Source organism: Anolis carolinensis, chromosome 2 (genome assembly GCF_035594765.1).
Source record: "Anolis carolinensis isolate JA03-04 chromosome 2, rAnoCar3.1.pri, whole genome shotgun sequence".
In the NCBI taxonomy this organism is placed as follows: domain Eukaryota; kingdom Metazoa; phylum Chordata; class Lepidosauria; order Squamata; family Dactyloidae; genus Anolis; species Anolis carolinensis.
In genome coordinates, this window is record NC_085842.1 from 145,764,770 (window position 1) to 145,783,959 (window position 19,190).

General features: G+C 43.2%; 1 protein-coding gene across 5 annotated transcripts in view; it reads left to right on the forward strand.

The window, feature by feature from the left end:
• The window catches only part of brd4 (bromodomain containing 4), a 98,444-nt gene extending 84,488 nt beyond the window's left edge, over positions 1-13,956 (forward strand). For all 5 annotated transcript variants that reach the window (XM_016991283.2, XM_008104246.3, XM_003217146.4 and 2 more), the window contains exons 16-21: positions 3,250-3,362; positions 3,583-3,739; positions 3,870-3,997; positions 6,174-6,385; positions 7,350-7,626; positions 9,183-13,956. In XM_016991283.2, coding sequence (XP_016846772.1) covers positions 3,250-3,362; positions 3,583-3,739; positions 3,870-3,997; positions 6,174-6,385; positions 7,350-7,626; positions 9,183-9,251 — 956 coding nt within the window. In that variant the 3' untranslated portion in view covers positions 9,252-13,956. The remainder of the gene's footprint in view (positions 1-3,249; positions 3,363-3,582; positions 3,740-3,869; positions 3,998-6,173; positions 6,386-7,349; positions 7,627-9,182) is intronic.
• Positions 13,957-19,190: the final 5,234 nt, after the last annotated feature.

The window sequence follows — 19,190 nt, forward strand, 5'->3', positions numbered from 1 at the left end:
ATTTATTTTAATATTTATACATTATTTTAGTATTTGTATACTATTTTAAGTTTTTATCAACCAATCTTGTGATGATAAATCGCCTCCTTCTCCTCTCGTTGCCGCTTGGGCTCCTTTTCTTTCCCTTTGGCTTCTCCTTCCTCCCTTCCTTAGGCTGTAAATTGTAATTTTTTTATAATTTATAATAGTCTTTTAGAGTTTATTGAAAAACCGTGAAACAGCGAATCCACAAAAAGTGAACCACAAAATAGTGAGGGAACACTGTAGGACTCTCTCTGACTGCTGTGGCTCTGTAATGGATTAAATTCCCCTTCCCTATATTTCCTAGTTTTTAGATTAATATGTTTTATTTTTAATTTACATATTCAAAACTTCTGGATGAATTCTTCTGTGTCTAGAGCCATAGGTCCAAATGAGAAAAATTAAGCTACTTCTATTAAAGAGAGAAAGAAAAATGATGATACCTCAAGTGGTGAGATTATTTTGTGGGAAATAATCTACAGCCACTCACTGACAAGGCCGTATCTATGGCAAGCTAAGAGCCTCCTGATATGGTAGCTCACACCCCTGTCAGAGTAGCGTACATGAATATTCTGGTAATCACAGGCCTAGTGTCATACAATTTAAAAGAGGCCCATCTCTTAATAAACCAGAGATTGCCATTGTTGCTGTGTGTTTTCAGATTTATGCCAATCCTATTTTAGAATTTTCTCAAGAATTTTTCAAAGGGGGTTGCCATTGTCTTCCTCTGAGGCTGACAGATTGGCGACTTCTCCAGGGTCGCCAATGAGTTATCATGATTGAGCAGTGATTCAAGCCCTGATCTCCAGAGTCATAGTCCAACACTCATATCACTGCACCATTAATAATATGAGAAATCTCAGTGCATTATTTTTTTGTTCATGCTGATGTCTATGTTATAGACCAGGAAAATCATAAATGTTCTATCACAGGTTTCCTGCCATATTTCTAATTCCATTCGAATTTATATTGTACCATAAAACCCTTTTTCTGGGCCTCCACTCTCTCCTTATTCTCGTAGTTAATATTTATTTTTGCAAGAAAGGTCAGCTGGGGCCATACATGCCTATTACCCTCTCCAAAGACTTTACAGTGTTCAGTAAGCAGACAGAACAAACATGAGAGAGAGAAAAATAGAGGATTGGGTCATAAATGCAAGAGAATAGAGTGGAAGTGCAGGCAAAATTATTCTGAGTGTAGGTGGATTTTTGGAAAGGTTTGCTAAAAGAACGTTGCCTTGAAGAATTAAAAGAAATAAGGGAGACATCTGAGTGATTGAGGAATACTGTTCAGGACAAAATTCAAAGCTCTTAATATTAAAACAGCCAGTTTTGCGTAAAATTGAGAGGGAAAAGGTCAGATGGGAAAATTGAGAAAAAAGATGAACTTTAAAATTCACAACTGACATTTTGAAACATTTATGTCGTCAGTTCTCAAACCCCCTACATCAGCACACTTTGAATATACAACAGGTGGAGCCTCCCTTATTTGCAAGTCCAAAACCCACCAATATCCAGTGTTTTTGCTGCCAGCTGCTTGTTTCTGTCTTTAAGTTAAGGTGGTCAGTGGTGGCTCCGCAGCTGTGGAACTCCTTGCCAAGGGAGATTAGGGAAGCCCCCTCACTCATGTCTTTTAGGAAGCAGCTGAAGACCTGGCTGTGAGACCAAGCTTTTGGCCCATCCTAGGATATGGGTTATATGACCTGATGGATTCGTTGTATTAATGTGAAGTTGAACACGGACAGGCTCAATTTTTGACTTTTGGCTCAATTCTGCTGGCCCTGTTGTAACGGTCACATGGTGATTTACTGTTTTAATTGGACCTGATACCGGTTTTTAAGTGTGTTTTACGATTGTTTGGTTTTACTACATTGTACATTATATATGGCATTTAATTCTGCCATTGTGTAAGACCTCTCTGGGTCCCCCTGGGGGAGAAGAGCGGTATATAAATTAAATAATTACGTAAATAAATGGTAGTAAGTCAGCTCACTGATTCACAATCCAGAATTGGGCTCTTCATAGATCTTCTGAACAGTACTCTCTTAGATCCTCAATCTATTCAGTCTCACTTCTCATACACAACACAAGTAACACATGAATGAGATGGGATATTACAGAGATATTGAGGATCTGTGAAATGGGAGGAATCCAAGTGTAATCCTTGGCAGAAATCCACACCTTTCCAGCATTGCAAATACCGTAGGTACTAAATTACCTGTATTCCAAACATTCCAAAATATGAAACACTTCTGGTCCCAAGCATGAAGGAAGCTTAAAAGGTAAAACAGTTCTTCCTGAACATCAGAAAGAACTTCCTCACTGTGAGAGCTATTCGGCAGTGGAACTCTCTCCCCTGGAGTGTGGTGGAGGCTCCTTCTTTGGAGGCTTTTAAACAGAGGCTGGATGGCCATCTGTCGGGGGTGCTTTGAATGCGATTTCCTATTTCTTGGCAGGGGGTTGGACTGGATGGCCCATGAGGTCTCTTCCAACTGTACTATTCTATGATTCTAAAAACTAATGTCTTGTATCTGCAACTCTTACCCTCAGTCAAATGATTGACACAGACACCCTGTTACCTAGTTTGTTGCTCATTGTCGGGCAAAGACTTGTAAAAAAATCGTTAAGTACCAAAAAAAAGAAAAAAAAGAAAGAAAGAAAATTACAAATTCTACATGATAACTGATCCCTGCCAATCAGGAAAGAGATAAAATATAAATTCTTGCAAAAACATCTTGGGTAAATTTGTGTAAGAGTGAAGTATAAAGGTAATAAATGTACAAAATAATACAATTGTATGTACTGTACTAATAAACTTGTAAAAGCAGTACAACAAGTTTACCTCACCCAGTTTTTCCACCCAAAATAATTTTTTAAAAAAGAACTGCAATCTTTTCTTGCCCCAAATGAAATTTCCAGGAGTTATGCCTTGTGTAATCCAGCAACATAAACTGAGCTATAAAATGGTGTTGAGAACAAAAGAACATCATTTCATACTGAGCTTTTTGGTCATCCCAATTTGTAATTTGTGCATTGAACAGTAGAAAGCAAGGGTGTTTTTCTGATGGGAAACATAAAGAAGCCCCACTTCTTGCCACTGCCATATGTTCTGGATGGAATATCAGCTGTGGAGATCACAAGATCATTCCCCCCCCCCCCCCAAAAAAAAAATCTGTGTTTTCAATTAACTGTCGTGCAAAGATGACTGATTGGTGCCAAATTGTTCCAGGTCATTTGAGAGAAGCGCCTTCCCCTCTCATGATGCATTCCCCACAGATGCCACAGTTCCAGGGGCTGCCACACCAGTCTCCGCCTCAACCAAATGTCCAGCCAAAAAAACAGGTAAGAGGACATTATGGATGTCAGGGGACTTTTTCTCCCAAGTTCCCAGATTGTATATGGGCATGAAAATATTTTTCAGTATTTTTGGATATTGAGAATGCAGGCTTTGGTTAGACATGAGATGTGGAACTGGAACATTGGGAAGAAGAATGGGTTTAATGCAAGGAAGACTGTTTGAGGAAATGATCATTGACTTGGCTTTGATATATGACCTTGGCAGGAACTGAGAGCAGCTTCTGTAGTTCAGTCGCAACCTATGGTAAAAGAGGAAAAGATGCAGTCGCCAGTCATTCGAAATGAGACTTTCAGTCCAGCCTTGCGGCAAGATCCTCCGAAGCACCCAGAGAGCATCAAGCCACCTACGCATGTCCAGCAGCGTGAGTTACAGCTAAGAAATTGTTACTATCGCTTATCTCTTTCTTTGCAAATAATCTTGAGAATGATGGATTAGCTCATTCCCTATGTTTAGTTTTTCGCTTTTGTTTACTTACATCTTTGTTATTATAGGAACAGAAATGAAGCCAGTAGATGGTGGACGACCTGTTATAAGACCCCCAGAGCAAAATGCACCACCAGGAGTCCAAGAGAAAGAGAGACAGAAGCAGGAACCAAAAACACCCGTTGCCCCTAAAAAGGTGATATTATAACCAAGTGCATCTTGAAAAAGTAACTATTCGTCCTATGTACTGTTTCCTGCCAGAAAGGGAACTAAAAAGTTCAACATCTCTTATTTTGCTTGCCTAAAGACTGAATATTCCCATTGAAAGCACCTCCCCAGTATGAGATGAGTAAAACCGGTGTTTCTTATAAGATTTTCTCCACTCCGTGCAGCTGCAGAATGCAGCAATATTGATCTATACAGTAGCTTTAAAAACCCAGTAGATTACTACCAGATCTCTTGGGACCAAATCAAAATAATATTCCAGTGTCTTAGCAAAGAGGTAGGAAAAATAGATGTCATGTGCTGGCAGTTGTGCTATAGGTTGGATAATGGGAAATTGAATGTAAATACGGTGAAAATGAGAACAGGCGGAGAACTTCTTAGCCAGAGCTTTCTGCACCATATGGTCAGTTGACTTCTCATGTTGTTTTTACCATTCCAATTTGCCTTTGAGAATCTGCCTATTGCAAATCAGTCTTTATATAGATCACTTTAAAATTGGCATTTGCCTTCAGTAAACTTGTAGGTTTTTTTAAAGTGGAAGAGTAATGCCTTTACAAGATTTTCCTTGTTATGGTTTTGGAAATCATTTAGTTTCCATGATCAAAATAATAATGTCCCCAATCTTCACCCCCAGAAAGCAACTTATGACTGGTAGGGAAACCCTAAGCTTTCCCTCTTGCTCTAAGACTCTGGAAATTCTTGGAATTGAAATCAGGCTCACAACAACAGTTTGCTGAAGGCAACTGATTTATTTCCATCTTTCCACAATCTCTGAATAACAGCTCTAAAGATCTCCCTCCAACAAGCTCGCCTCCCCTGGAGAAATAAGGAAGTGGAAGAAAAGAGGACAAATTTCAAGGTCCTGGCTTAAGGGATAGGTTTGATGAAACAGCTTCTTTAAGTGGGGGGCTTGCACATGTTTCAGCAGCCACCCATTCAGGATGTAAAGTCTGTGACTTCCATTGTACTAAATAGTATAAATGTCATCTAGAATGTTCAGAGTCTATAATAGTCTTAATTTCAAAATGAGTATGAGCCCAGAGGGAACATGGTAGTCGTTTTTCCTCACCCTCACTTCCCAGAGCCGAGAGATCCATTTTTGGTGTAGCTGCTAAATCCTCAGTGACAGTAGTTACCTCAAGGCCGGCTGTCTCAAGATCCGCCTGCTCACCTCCCTCTGAGGTACTCATTAGTAGTCTCACTGCTTGCACAGGAAAATTAATAAAAGGAGATCTGTTATAATGTAAGACTCTGGAGGTTCTTGGAGTTGAAATCAAGCTCACAACAACAATTCACTAAAGACAACTGATTTATTTCCGTCTTCCCACATCACTGAATAACAGCTCTAAAGATTTCCCGCTCAAACACCCAGTAATACAGTGTTCCCTCACTTATCGCGGGGGTTAGGTTCCAGGACCACACGTAATTAGTGAAAATCTGCGAAGTAGGGATGCTATATATTTATACGTTATTTTAGTAGTAATACACTATTTTAAGTCTTTCGCAACCAATCGTGTGTTGATAAATCGCCTCCTTCTCCTCCCGTTGCCACTTGGGCTCCTTTTCTCTCCCTTCGGCTTCTCTTTTCTCCCTTCCTTAGGTTGTAAATTATAATTTTTATGATTTATATTCTTTTAGAGGTTATTGAAAAACTGTGAAACAGCGAATCCGCAAAAAGTGAACCACAAAGTAGTGAGGGAACACTGTATCAGCCCAACTCCCATCCGCCCTCTAGTGGCCAAACACTGTGCACTCAGTCTGTTAGCTTCAATTCCTAATTCCCTCACAAAACCGATGTCTTTTCTACACTGTCTTGTACCCAGCCTCCCTTTCCCCCATCTCCCTTCTTTATGGCAGGGAACCGAAACAGCCAGCTCCAGGCTGCTACAGTGATCCTGACACTTACACCACTTGAGCACAATTCATCCCTCTTATTTATGTTTTGAACAAGGTTTTCAATAATAATTTCAAGCTACATCTGATCTAAGTAAGACAGAAGGAATTTTCTTTTTATCAAATCACCCAGCTTAAACTTTGTTACCTGTATGCAGTAGAAAACTCAAAAGAGTGATTAATTTGTCTTTCTGTTTCGTTTGCGGGCCATACCACCAGTTCAGTTCTCATGCTGCCGTTTCTTTCCTCCACAGGACCTGAAGATAAAGAATATGGGCTCCTGGGCGAGCTTAGTGCAGAAGCATCCCACTGCACCATCCTCTACGGCAAAATCAAGCAGTGACAGCTTTGAGCACTTCAGGAGGGCAGCACGGGAAAAAGAAGAGCGAGAGAAGGCCTTGAAAGCTCAGGCAGAGCAAGCAGAGAAGGAGAAGGAGCGGCAGCGGCGGGAGCAGGAGCGAATGAGGTGAGGAACCTGTGTCCTGCGGGTGGGTGCTTTGCTCAACTTTCCATTATAGGTGAGATCCCAGTGGGCACTGTTTTTAACTGATGAGTTCCAGTGTCCTTTCACAGTAAGTGGCTGAATTGGTTTCCTAAGCAATACATTATGCATGGACTAACCCAGGGCCAACACTCCAAACTCTATAGCAGTATAATGGAGTGAATCCCTCAGGCAAGGCAACTGAAAGATGGGTCCCCAGGGTTAATGTGGGATAAAAACAAAGGAAATGGAACTGTAGAGACAAGTCCCATCTCCTGCTCTAATAGGTATGAGAACAGGAAGGGCAAGTTGCTAAAAGAGTGGTTTACTCCCTCAGTCCCTTCTCAGATGTCTCTGTAACCTTGATTTCCCAGACTGAAGCATAAACTATGTAGTAGGGTCTACTAGATAGCAAAATAAAATAACCTTTATTTTGCTACTAGATAGCTATTGATGTTTGGCCATGCTGCTGATAAAGAACCTGTCTCCCTGATGACAGGGGAACATACTCACTGCAACTGGAATAATATTTTCATTATAAAGGTTTTCCAGTCATTAATATGAGAACTCTTTTTATTCCCAGAATCTAGTTCAGCTTAAGAATGTGAAGCTTTCTATTGCAAGAACACTTGCCCCAATATCAAGTCCTGCCCAAAATATTGTATGACTTGTTGGGCTAGCAGTAATGACTCAACAAATTGCATGATAGGACAATTTGGCAAGGATAGTTTCAACAGGTAGATTTTTTTTTCTAGTACAGATACAATAGAAATTATATCCGGGTTTTTTTTAATTAGTTATCAAGTATGTTCATTATTAACCAAGTGTCCAACAGCAGTGTCTTCTAACCAGTATTCTTTTGCTTGGTGGTGTCCGTGATTTCCTTTATGCTGTGGGATGGCTTTAGGGATCACTCGGTGAATTCAGTGGTGCTTCTGATTTTGAACAGGAGTCGTGAAGAGGAGGATGCACTGGAGCAAGCTCGCCGAGTTCATGAAGAAGTCCGGCGGCGCCAGGAGCAGCAGCAACAGCAGCAGCAGCAGCAGCCCCAGCATCAACCTCCCCCACCACCCCCACCACAGCAGCCCCAGCCCCCGCCGCAGGTGTCAGCCACAGCCTCCGCTCCTCAAGCGCAGAGCTCTCAGCCCCACACTTCTCAGTCCATGCTGGACCAACAGAGAGAGATGCTCAGAAAACGAGAGCAGGAACGAAGGCGCAGAGAGGCAGTAAGCGAGGGAGTGTTGGGGTGTGCATGGGAAGGCTAAGTGGGAAAGTACCATTTTTGGTGCAACAGTGTATTTGCTCACTTTTGTGACAAGAGATTCTCAAGCTTTCTCTGAGTAGGCCTAAGTATCCAAAGTCACCTTTGGACAAGTCCTAGTGAATTCAGTGGACTCCTAAGCTTGTCCAGGTTTCTGCATTAAATCATTGATAAACAATGTGTACCTTTCTCAATATAAATTAGATAAAATAACATCCGGATCCTTTTAAAATACAGGAGAAAAGAGAAGATAGTGCATTTGATTTCCCTTTAGCCAAAGGAAGAAAAGCAAGTGTGAAATAACACACAAAGCGTTGAGGGGGTCTCTTGTAGAACTGGATGTCAAATGACATGTTCATTGAAACAATCTCACCGTTTTCTGGTTTTCCCCACCACCTCTGTAAGTGTATATCTTTTTCCTTTTTCTCTCCCCGTTTCATAATGAACATCTCATTTTAAGATTTGGTTTGGACAGAATACATGGTTTTTATGGAATAGTTTGCATCTAGTATAGAAGATAATAGAAAGAACCTGGAAAAATTAAGCTTCTTCGTGATTTCTGTGAAATCACACATATGGTTCCTTTCTGAACTCTAGAAGTTTTTAAGTGCAGCATTTTGGCAGTCATCAGCGATCACTCGTGTCCAAGTACGATTGCCTTCCAAGTGTAGGGTCTTCTTGGTGGGTCTACAGGTGATGTCAAGACCTATTCTTGATCCGCATATTCTTCCACAGTGAGAACATCAATTTCCAGGTGGAAGACAGTCCCGGTCAGTGTTGGCTTGACACACCTTCCTCTTGGCATGTTTTTCCTTTTCTCCCTACATTGGTAACAGCTGACCTCCAGTTAGGCCAGGTAATCCCAGTTCTCGGTGTATATGCCAGTTTTTAAGGTTGGCTTTATGTCCATCTTTAAATCTCTTTTCCTGTCCACCATTCTCCATTCTTGAGTTGGGAGTATAGTAACTGCTTTGGGAGATGGTGATCAAGTATTTGGACAACATGGCCAGTTCCACCTTAAATGGGCCACTTTGGGAGCCACTGCTCCCAAAGACTGTTGCCATCACATCATCAGGGAGGAGCCACAGGATGTTCACAAATTTTTTGTAGGATGGTCCAGAGAGCACTGCAATTCTGTGCAATTTTGGCAGAGATGGGAGAGTTTGCATTTCCTGTATGGTCCTGTCTGGACCTATGGAGGCATACGTCTTAGTTGAATAGTAAAAAAAACTATTATTCATTTATTAACTATTACTTTCTAATCTGGGGACCAGAGATTTCACATAAACATTGAAAATTCTTATTTATTTTTTTGAGAAATAATATGCAGGGACTGGTACACTTTTTCCCCCTGTAAAATTGTTAGGTTTTGTTACTGATGTCATTTTGCTAGTACTTCAATAAGATAAAAAATGCTGGATTGGAAAATGTGATAACATCATTTATGTGCCTTTTCAAGCTATACCTACAAGCCATTTTAAAAAGTTGATAATGTCTTTCTTTCCTTTTTTCCCTGTCCAGATGGCAGCTACTATTGACATGAATTTCCAGAGTGATTTGTTGGCAATATTTGAAGAGAATCTTTTCTAATGGCACCTAGTTTTCTTCGCCTGACTCCTTAATTTCCCGGCAAACCCTTGACTCTCCACAGTGTTGTTGGCGGCTGGGAAGAAAGCATTCCTGCAGCCTTTCTGCATGTGTGACAGTTGCGGCCTCGGATGGATGGATGGATAGATGGATCAGCAGAGTCTGCCTTACGATTTGACTTTCTCCCCCACCGGCCACCCCCACCTCACACTCACACACACATCACTGAAGAAAGAGAGACCAAGACAAGCCAACCCCAGTGCTAGGTTTGAGTCTGTGGACATGCAGTCGCTGGGAAGGGTGCCCTGATCACTTGATATTCTCTATGCCAAACTTACTTGCAGTATATCCAGGACTTTATGCTGTTCACCCTTTTTCTATTCAAAAGAGTTCTGGGTTACAGAATGTCTTTGACTCTCCAATGCTATGTGCCGCCAGCACAAGACACTCTGCATAGAGAGGCAGTGTACAGGAAGAATCTGCCTGGGCTTCAGCAGGGAAGACACACAAGCCGTTTGGGGCCCTTTCATCACTGGCTTTGCCTTTAACTAAACTTCCCGCAAGCCTCTAGCTGGGAGCCATTCTCTGTAAGTGTTCGCTTGTGAAAAAGGGAATAATTTAGTGGAGGTGTCAAGTGTAACTGGCCTTTTGAGTGAGATTTCTTGTTTTAGCATTGTGTGGAAGTCCAGGAATCTGAGCTAGACTACCAACCAAAGTCAGTTTCTTTCCGTCTGTTTATTTTCCTCCAGACAAATTGCCACTGCTCGACTCCTGAGTGGATATTCTTGTCTCTTCATCACAGAGTGGAGTGGAGTGGGGAAAGCATTAGCACCAGGGGAAGCGACCACCCTGTCAATAGTGTTTGACTGTGGCTGTATTGTATAGTGAATATAGTTGGCATATATTTGTTTGAGTTTTATTGGTGAACTCACCAAACTCTGTAAAGACACTGCTTATATTTTGCTCAGTTCCAGACTTTTAGTCTATATTTTTTAACTGTAATACAAGAAAACTACATTTTGGGTTTTTTAATGTCATGAAGTCTGTTAAAAATTAGTTTTTATACAGCAAGGAGCAGTTCTGAAAGCTGGGAGCAGATTTGAATCAGCAGGAAGGAAGACCTGCTCCTTTTGTCTTCAGTTGAGTCGTCTTTCACTGTCATTCATAATTTTCCCAGCACCATTAGCGTGTTATTTTGATTTTGCTCTTTGACTTGTTCCACGTTTATGTGCCATAAATACCCACTATACAGTACAATACTGGTGTGTCAGTATTGGCCAATCTCTGGAGTAATTAATTGGTTTTACTTTAATATGGTGAATATGCATTTGGTCTGTACTGATCATGGAATAAACTCATCTCTTCTTTTTTAAAGTTGGTGTCGTACTGACATTTTTCTTTCAATCCTGCTTGTGATGAAATTATCTAAGATGTAAGGCTACAGAGCATAGCATGTTCCTTCCAGCTGTCTTGCTTTAGCGGGGAAAGATGTTCTCCAGTCACTATAAGCAGAATTTCTATCTTGTAATCAACCTAGCGAAGGCTTAGCCCAGAGAATAGTAGTACTAAAACAAGAAAATCCATAGAAATTGAAAAAGACAAGCAGTTTAGTGCCTTCTCAACATAGACTTGGTTGATTTCACACTGTAGCACTAAGCCAAATATAGGAGAACACACAGAAATTGGTCTCAGTTACTCTTCTTCCTGCTGTGGTAAATCTCAAAGAGAGCATGATGTAGCTTCTGGCAGCAAAAATCCCCCCACTTCTATGTGAATGAAAAGAGATTAAGAACATTTGTCTTAATTCTTCTGAATGATATTCCTCCAAACCTTGGACAAGGCCCATGTTATCAGTAAGCTTTTCTTTTAAGCTTTGCTGAGCTATATAAGATTAGGGGCATTTGGATTAGTTGATGCTGACCCTATGAGAAACAACTGAATATGGGGGACCGGGAGGAGGCAGCATTTCAATTTCCCATTCTTTTGATCCACACCTGTCTTCTGGTGAGAACCGCTGGCCAAAGGATTCAACAGTTTAAAGCTTACAAATAGCCTTGGTCTTGCTATTTCTCTTGACAAAATATGAGTGTTCTGACTTTAAATTGTCTTTAGTCTGGGTCTGTGGCGTTGGGCTGTCAATTAAACACTGTTACACAGTGCGCTTATTCTCGCTAAGCCCATTGCTTAGCAAGCATTGTAGAGAGAGCTGTCACTCTTGTCTAAAATCTCAGCCAACATCACTTCAGAACCTTCAGCCAAAAGTTTTAAGCTCACCATCATCTCTCCTCTTCCTTCCCATGAGATTAAAATAGTGTATCCAGTAAAGACTGCCTAGTTGAAGACTAGTTGGCCTAATTCAGAGATCAACTCAACCTTGTCTTATATAATCCATACATTATGAAGAGGACAGGATTGAATATAAGTTAAGTAGCTATATTTTATACTATAAGTTTATTCTGCTATCTTTACTATATTGGAAGAAGTGAAATGGGATACCTAAAGAAGTCAAACTTGCCTATAGTAAACATTGTTATTGAAACCTACAGTCCTTTCCAGCCTTGTTCTCAGATCTCTCGGCAGCCAGAAGTGCAATGTCAACTTCTGCACAGCATCAAGACTGTAGGCCGCCACTGCCAGATGGTATATTAGACCGTATGTTCTCTGTTCTCAGTCCGACTTGGTCTTTCAACTTGCAGCTGAATCTTTTGCCCTTAAACAGCAGAGATGCGTGATTGCATATCAGTATTGATAATTCAGTATAGCAGCCATCTACCAAGAGGGCAAATTGAATTTAAGGGCCAGTGTTCCTTTGGCATTCTTGTGAGCAGTCAATCATCATGCTGAACTTTTACCTCAAGGTGCCTTTCAATTCTACATCATTAGAAGTTGGGTACTTTAAGAAAGATGGCAGAATGAGCAGAATTCTCCATATAGCTTCTCCAAAGGCTATTTGGCCTTATCTTGCTAAAAGTATGTGAGTAGATGATAATTAAAGCTTTCTATTAGAGTGCATTGTTTAAGCAAGTAAAATTTTTACTGTGCTGCCCTCCTTCTTCCTGGTAGGTGTCATTCTTGAGAAAGCCAGCAGACGTCTGCCCTTTTGTCTCCAAGCACAGTCGGTTCATATCAGAAGTAAACTAGGCTCACCGCCAATAACTGCCCTTAGATTTGAAAATGCAGTTGTGTGCTCAGGAAGATGCTGGGTTCCTGACAGGAGCATCCAGTCCTGGAGTCACCACTTGCTTGGAAGCATGTAGTGGTTCCTTTTCTAGACCAACATAAAGGTAGTCTCAGCATGCTGGGTTGGGTGTAAGAATAGCTTCCATCCTTGAATTGCTGGACATCATCGCTTTGGAGCAGATTAAATATCCAGATCACATCAGTTCTTTACGAAAGCTTAGCTGATGGATTAACCCTTGATTTTAATTGGTATCCCAGGAACCGTCAGGAAAAGGGGGCTAATATAACTACAGCTGCAATCATACTTGGATAGAAAGAGCCCCTTACATCCCCTTCTCTTTCCTGCACCCCCAGGTGTATCCTCTCTACCACAGGTTCATACAACCGGCCTTAATCTTCTCTTCTTGGCTCTTGGGCAAATTCATGATGCAGAGGTAGGGACTTCCGCTTCCCCTCTGAACGTGTTCTGACCCCCACGTTTTCATTGCTAGCCCTTTCTCACAGTATTCCTTGCCCCCACATCTCTCCTCCCCACCCTGCCACCTTTTTTACGAAGCACTTTGGATGATCATCTCCCTCCTTTAATTTTAAGCTCAGGGTTTTCGGGGTACTTTACGTGCACATCCGCTGTAAGAGTGAATCACATGTGAGCTCATCACAAATTGTACATAATGAAGTTGCACCATACTGACAAAAATGAAAGGCATAAGAAAATGGAGATGCTGGAACTTCTACCAAGAGAGCACCCTCGGTTGTAAAATTTTAAAAGTATATAATTTATATGTATGCAAAGAACAACACCCTCTGTGTTCAGTCAGTAGTAGTCCTTTTTTAATGTTTAACCCTCTTTTTGCATTTGACACTTGCCAAACCTTTCTTGTCAGTAGTTGAGAGTTCCAAGTAGTGGTAGCCTTTTTTAGATTGGTGGCTTACTCAGCTGTCTTGTTCCTCTTACTCCTTTCTTCTGCTCACTTTCTCTTTTGCAAACTTCTTGAAATGTTTACAAGCTTGCACCTATCTACTTTAATTTTTTTAAGCTGTACTTGGGCTTTTATTTTCACACATTTCTGAATGATGAACATAGAGTGGTATCATTAGTTGGAGAATGATTTTTTTTTTCTGCCAAAGGTATTTTTTTGCAATTCTTGTGTTTTTTCTGTTTTTATGAGATGTTTTGTGTTTATAATTTGGTTGTCATTCAAACTGAAACATATTTAATTTCCCCCTATTCCCTCATCCCCATTGTATGATTTTAACAATTACAGATATTAGCTGTAGGAGTCTAGCCTAAATGATGTACCTTGGTTATTTTTTTCCTCCCTTCTTGGGTCCTGTACAAATGAATTAAGAGAAACGTACAATCCCCTGTACTTAATGCACGGAACGCTTGGCAGATAATTATGTCAGTGAATTTGAAACTTGTATTAAACACTTTAGACATTTGTAGAAGGGAATTCATAGAGTTTTCACTTATATACTAAAGGTTTTTTGTGCAGTTCTCATTGCAAAAATAAACATTTGTACTGAATATATGAAGTTAACTTTTTTCTTTTATCTTTCCCTCTGGGCCATGGGTGTATTGGTGGTTGGGCTCTTGCGTATCAAAGAGACCTTGCCTGTCAAGTTCTAGAAATCAGCTTAGTTCCCTCAAAGTACTGATATTCTTTTTCTTTTAACAAATCTTTATGTTAAAAAGATTGTCAGGCACTTCAGATTTGCAAATTATGAAATCTCCTCAGCCTTTTCATATTAAGAGACACTACCAACACAATCCATGGCCTCTGTACAATACTAAAACCAGGAATAAATAAATAATAATAATAATAATAATAATAATAAACTTTATTTATACCCCGCCACCATCTCCCCAGCGGGGACTCGGGGCGGCTACATGGGGCCATGCCCAGAGCAATACAATATAACAGAATATAAATAGAACAACAAGTCATAACACATTGAACAATACAATAAAAGATAATATACACTACATTACGCAAAATCAGAAAAACAATAAAATAAGGGCGGGCCACATGAACACTAAGTTAAAACTCGGGGTGAGATGGAGTACACCCCGATGTGGACCAGCCGGCCCCCGCCCCTGTTTTGGTGGACGGGGAGGAGGAATTCGAGGTTCAGGACATTTTGGATTCTCGCTTTCATCGCCGCCGCCTTCAGTATCTCATTGACTGGGTGGGTTTTGGACCCGAAGAACGCTCTTGGGAAGACGCTTCCACAGTCCATGCCCCCGATTTAGTCCGCCGCTTCCATCAGGCCTACCCTGCCAAGCCGCGACCCCGCACCTCGGGAAGAGGGCCCATTTTGGAGAGGGGCCTTGAGGAGGGGGATAGTGTGATGTCTCATGGGCCTTGTAGTCCCGTTCCAAGTACTATGGTGACAGACGAAGAGGAAAACATGGGATTTACACCGTTTCAGCCAGAAACGGAGCCCCTGCACCTGCAGGATGTTTGCCCTCAAGAATCCAGCCAAACAAGCCTTGGGCAGAATTCTCCCCCGTTTTCTCGGAAAGACAATTATAATAGAGATAGAGGGGCGAGGGAGGCTAATCGCCGCTCTCTCAGAATCGCTGCCAGACAATTAGCTGATTAAGCCTGTTTCCCTTGGGAAATTCTAAGGAGTCATGCATCTGGACACAGTTTGGGTTTCACTTCTTGTTCTCCAGGGAAAGTGTTCCTTGGCGGGAAAACAAGATCCTATATAGGTGTTTTACCGCAAGGAAATCCTTGCGGAGTCAATTCGTCAGCTTCAGGAGTGAGATCGTGTGTGGACTACGCAACTCCAGTTCCTTGTTCCAGGACCAAGTTCCAAGCCTGCCTTGTTCCCCGGACCTTGCCACGGACCTTGTTCTTGCTTCTTGCTTCTTGTTGCCTCGTATCAAGTCTTGTATGCCAAGAATCTAGTTTGTTTTCCAGCCTTGTTGTCAAGCTCCATTGGACTAAAGGACCTTGTCATTTCCCCACACTTTGCTTGGCAAAGTGTGTGTTTCGGTTATTGGATTATAACTTTGGACTCTAATATCTCATATTGGACATTGTTTTCCTGGACTATATTTGACCTTTCCTGAGAGGTCTACTTCTGAACTATATTCTTCACTTGTTTTTATTGACTTTATATATTCCTTTAATAAAGATATTAGATAGATTCTGGTCTCTGCGCATGGTTATTGGTGCTCTGCAGCCTGGGTCCTGACAGTTTGACTCCGCCACCCTAAGCACCAATTAACCTAGACCAGAATGTCTACAGGAACCAGGGCGGAAGCCCAACCACTCAGCTACACCATTTCCAAGGACGAATTCGACAGGATCCGAGATACCCTCCGAACACAGGAGGGAGAAATACGGGGCTTAAAGGAACGCGGTGTCCGGCTCCCTGGCCTAGCGCTTCCAACCAAGTTTTCTGGAGAAGCCTCCAAGGTTCATGTTTTCCGTCGCCAATGCCAGGCGTACATAGAAGCCCGTCAAGCCGAGTTTCCCCAAGAAGAAGTCAAGGTGGCGTGGATTTACAGTCTTCTAGAAGGGCCAGCGGCCAATTGGGCGATGGCGCTATTTGATGCGGGCTCCATGCACCTAAGTTCCGCGCAAAACTTCCTGAATCACCTCAAGGCGACATGGGGGATCGAGGACAACGTGGAGGCGGCCGGCCATAAACTCCGGCGCCTTTTCCAAGGGGACAGGCCGTTGTCCCAGTACATAGCCGAGTTCCGAGTGCTGGCCCAAAACACCGGTTGGAACGATATAGCCCTCAGAGGACAGTTTCGTGAGGGTCTCAACATCGAGATGCAGGAAGAAATCTCCAAGGTGGAACCTCCAAATTCTCTTGAGAGACTTATCGATCAATGTTTACGAGCCGGTCCTGCTTGCCAACAAAAAACAGTGGCTCCGAGGCCAGAGTGGAAGAGCCGGAGTGAAACCTCCCGCTTCCGCCAGTATTCAGCCACGTCCAGTGTGGAGACCCCCACCACCAGCCCCATACCCCAGAGGAAGCGAGGAGGAGCCAATGCAGTTGGGCAATGTGCGCCCCAGACTAGATGTTGCCGAAAAGGCCCGCCGCCAACGTTTAAACCTCTGTTGGTACTGCGGGAACGGGGGCCACTTCGCCAGAGAATGTCCAGCCAAGAGAAAGCCCGCCGCTCGCTTGGCGGCGGCGTCCTCCGCGGAGACGGAGACGGCCGAGGCGGCTGGAGCAAAGCCGGCGGGGGAAGCCAGCGACCGGGCGTAGAGAGGCTCGCCAACCCGGTCAAAAACCCCACTCAAGAGCCGCAAACCGGGGTCCTATTTCTCCTAGTGGTCACGTTGTGGTCAGCGAAAAAAGGACCCGTCATGATCCATGCCATGATAGACTCAGGAGCAACAAACAATTTCATTGATAGAGAGTATGCCGACTCTCTGGGATTACAATATCACGATTTCAAGAACGCCCAGGTGGTGCAGGCTATTGATGGCCGTCCCCTAAAGACGGGTCCAGTAAGTCAATGGACTGAACCCACCAGAATGTGGATAAGGGAACACATGGAAGAGATTTCCTTCTTCGTTACCGAGGTGCCCCACTTCCCTGTGATTTTGGGAATTCCATGGCTGACGCTCCACGACCCAAACATCTCCTGGACCAACAGAGAACTACAGTTTGCTTCAAAATATTGCCAAAACCATTGTCTAGTAGCCAAGGTTTGCCATGCCACAGACGCTGAACCCATCATCACCTTGCCCAAGAAATATTCAGACTTTTGGGATGTTTTCAATGAAAAGGAAGCCGAGAAACTACCCCCACATAGACCCTACGACTGTGCCATTGACTTGGTGGAGGGGGCCCCGATCCCGCGAGGACATCTCTACTCCCTGACTGAACCAGAGCAAGAAGCTCTCAGGGAGTTCATAGAGTCAAATCTTCGCAAGGGATTCATCAGACCCTCTCAATCCCCAGCTGCCTCCCCGGTGATGTTTGTGAAAAAGAAGTCAGGGGACCTACGCTTGGTTGTGGACTATAGAGCATTGAACAATATCACGAAGTGGAACCGCTACCCCCTGCCTTTGATCTCGGACCTATTAGACCGGCTTCGAGGGGCCAAGGTTTACACCAAGCTGGATCTACGGGGGGCTTACAATCTAGTTCGCATCAGGGAGGGGGACGAATGGAAAACCGCTTTCCAGATCAAATTCGGATTATTCGAGTCCCTGGTCATGAATTACGGATTATCCGGAGCTCCCGCAACATTCCAGCATTTTGTCAACGATATTTTCCAGGATTATCTAGATCGGTTCTTGATCATATACTTGGACGATTTTTTGGTGTTTTCTAGATCACAATCGGAGCATGAGAAACACGTCAGAATGGTGTTACAACGATTGCGGGATCATGGACTATATGCCAAGTTGGAAAAATGCGCTTTTGATCTACAAGAGGTAGACTTCCTGGGATACCGTGTCTCGCCACTAGGGCTCTCCATGGACCCGGCAAAGGTTTCAGCAGTATTGGAATGGCGGGCGCCAACCAACAAGAAGGAAGTGCAACGCTTCTTGGGGTTCGCGAACTACTACCGCAAATTCATCCCAGACTTTGCCCGCTGGTCTGACCCAATCACCAGCTGCATCCGTGGAAAACAGCCTTTCCGCTGGATGGAGCAAGCAGAGAAAGGGTTCCAGCAACTAAAGAAGTTATTCACGACCCAGCCAATTCTACAGCATCCTGATCCTAAAACCCCTTTTGTTGTGCAGGCTGACGCCTCCGATGTGGCAATTGGGGCTGTACTCATGCAACCAGTGGGAGAAAGAACTTTTGGCCATAAAGGCAGCCTTTGAAAATTGGAGACATTGGTTAGAAGGGGCCAAATTTCCCATTGAGGTTCACACTGATCATAGAAATTTGGAACACCTAAGGACCGGACGGAAGCTAAATCAAAGGCAACAGCGCTGGGCTTTATTCTTTGAACGTTCTGACTTCCAGATCCATTATGTAACCCCGGCTCAGACCAAGCAGGCAGATGCTCTATCCCGGAAACCAGAGTATGCTGCAAGACGCAGAGAGACCTTCGAATCTCGATTGCTGCAGCCCGAGAACTTTGCCACGCTCACAGTGGGAAACACCAAATCCACTTCAATTGAACCAACTCCTTCTAATCCAGAACCCCTTTGCGCTCAAGAAATTAGAGCCAGTCAGCAGGCAGATGCCTGGGCTCAAGAACAGTTTCGCCAAGGACTAAGTTTCCCTTTTTCACTTAAGGATGGGCTACTGTGCTACAGGAATCATGTTTACATCCCTCCAGGTCCAGGTAGAGAAAGGGCACTTCATCTGTGTCATGACTGCAAGCCAGCAGGGCATTTTGGACTTTTTAAAACCATGCACTTGATCCTACGAGATTTCTGGTGGCCCAAGATCCGCAAAGATGTGGAGAAATATGTCAATACCTGCCCGGTATGCCAGCGTTCCAAGACAAGAAGGGAGAAGCCGACAGGGCTACTGCATCCCCTTCCTACTCCATCTCGCCCATGGGAGATAATTTCCGCGGATTTTATCACTGACCTACCACCCTCCCTTGGATTCACCACGATCCTAGTGGTGGTGGACCTTTTTACCAAGTTGGCCCATTTCATTCCCTGCGATGGCCTCCCCACGGCCAAAGAGACTGCAGATTTATTCCTTCAGCATGTTTTCAGACTACATGGATTGCCCAAGAGTTTAGTCACAGACCGTGGATCTCAATTCACCTCTCGTTTCTGGAAGGCACTACAGAAACTATTGGGCATAGAC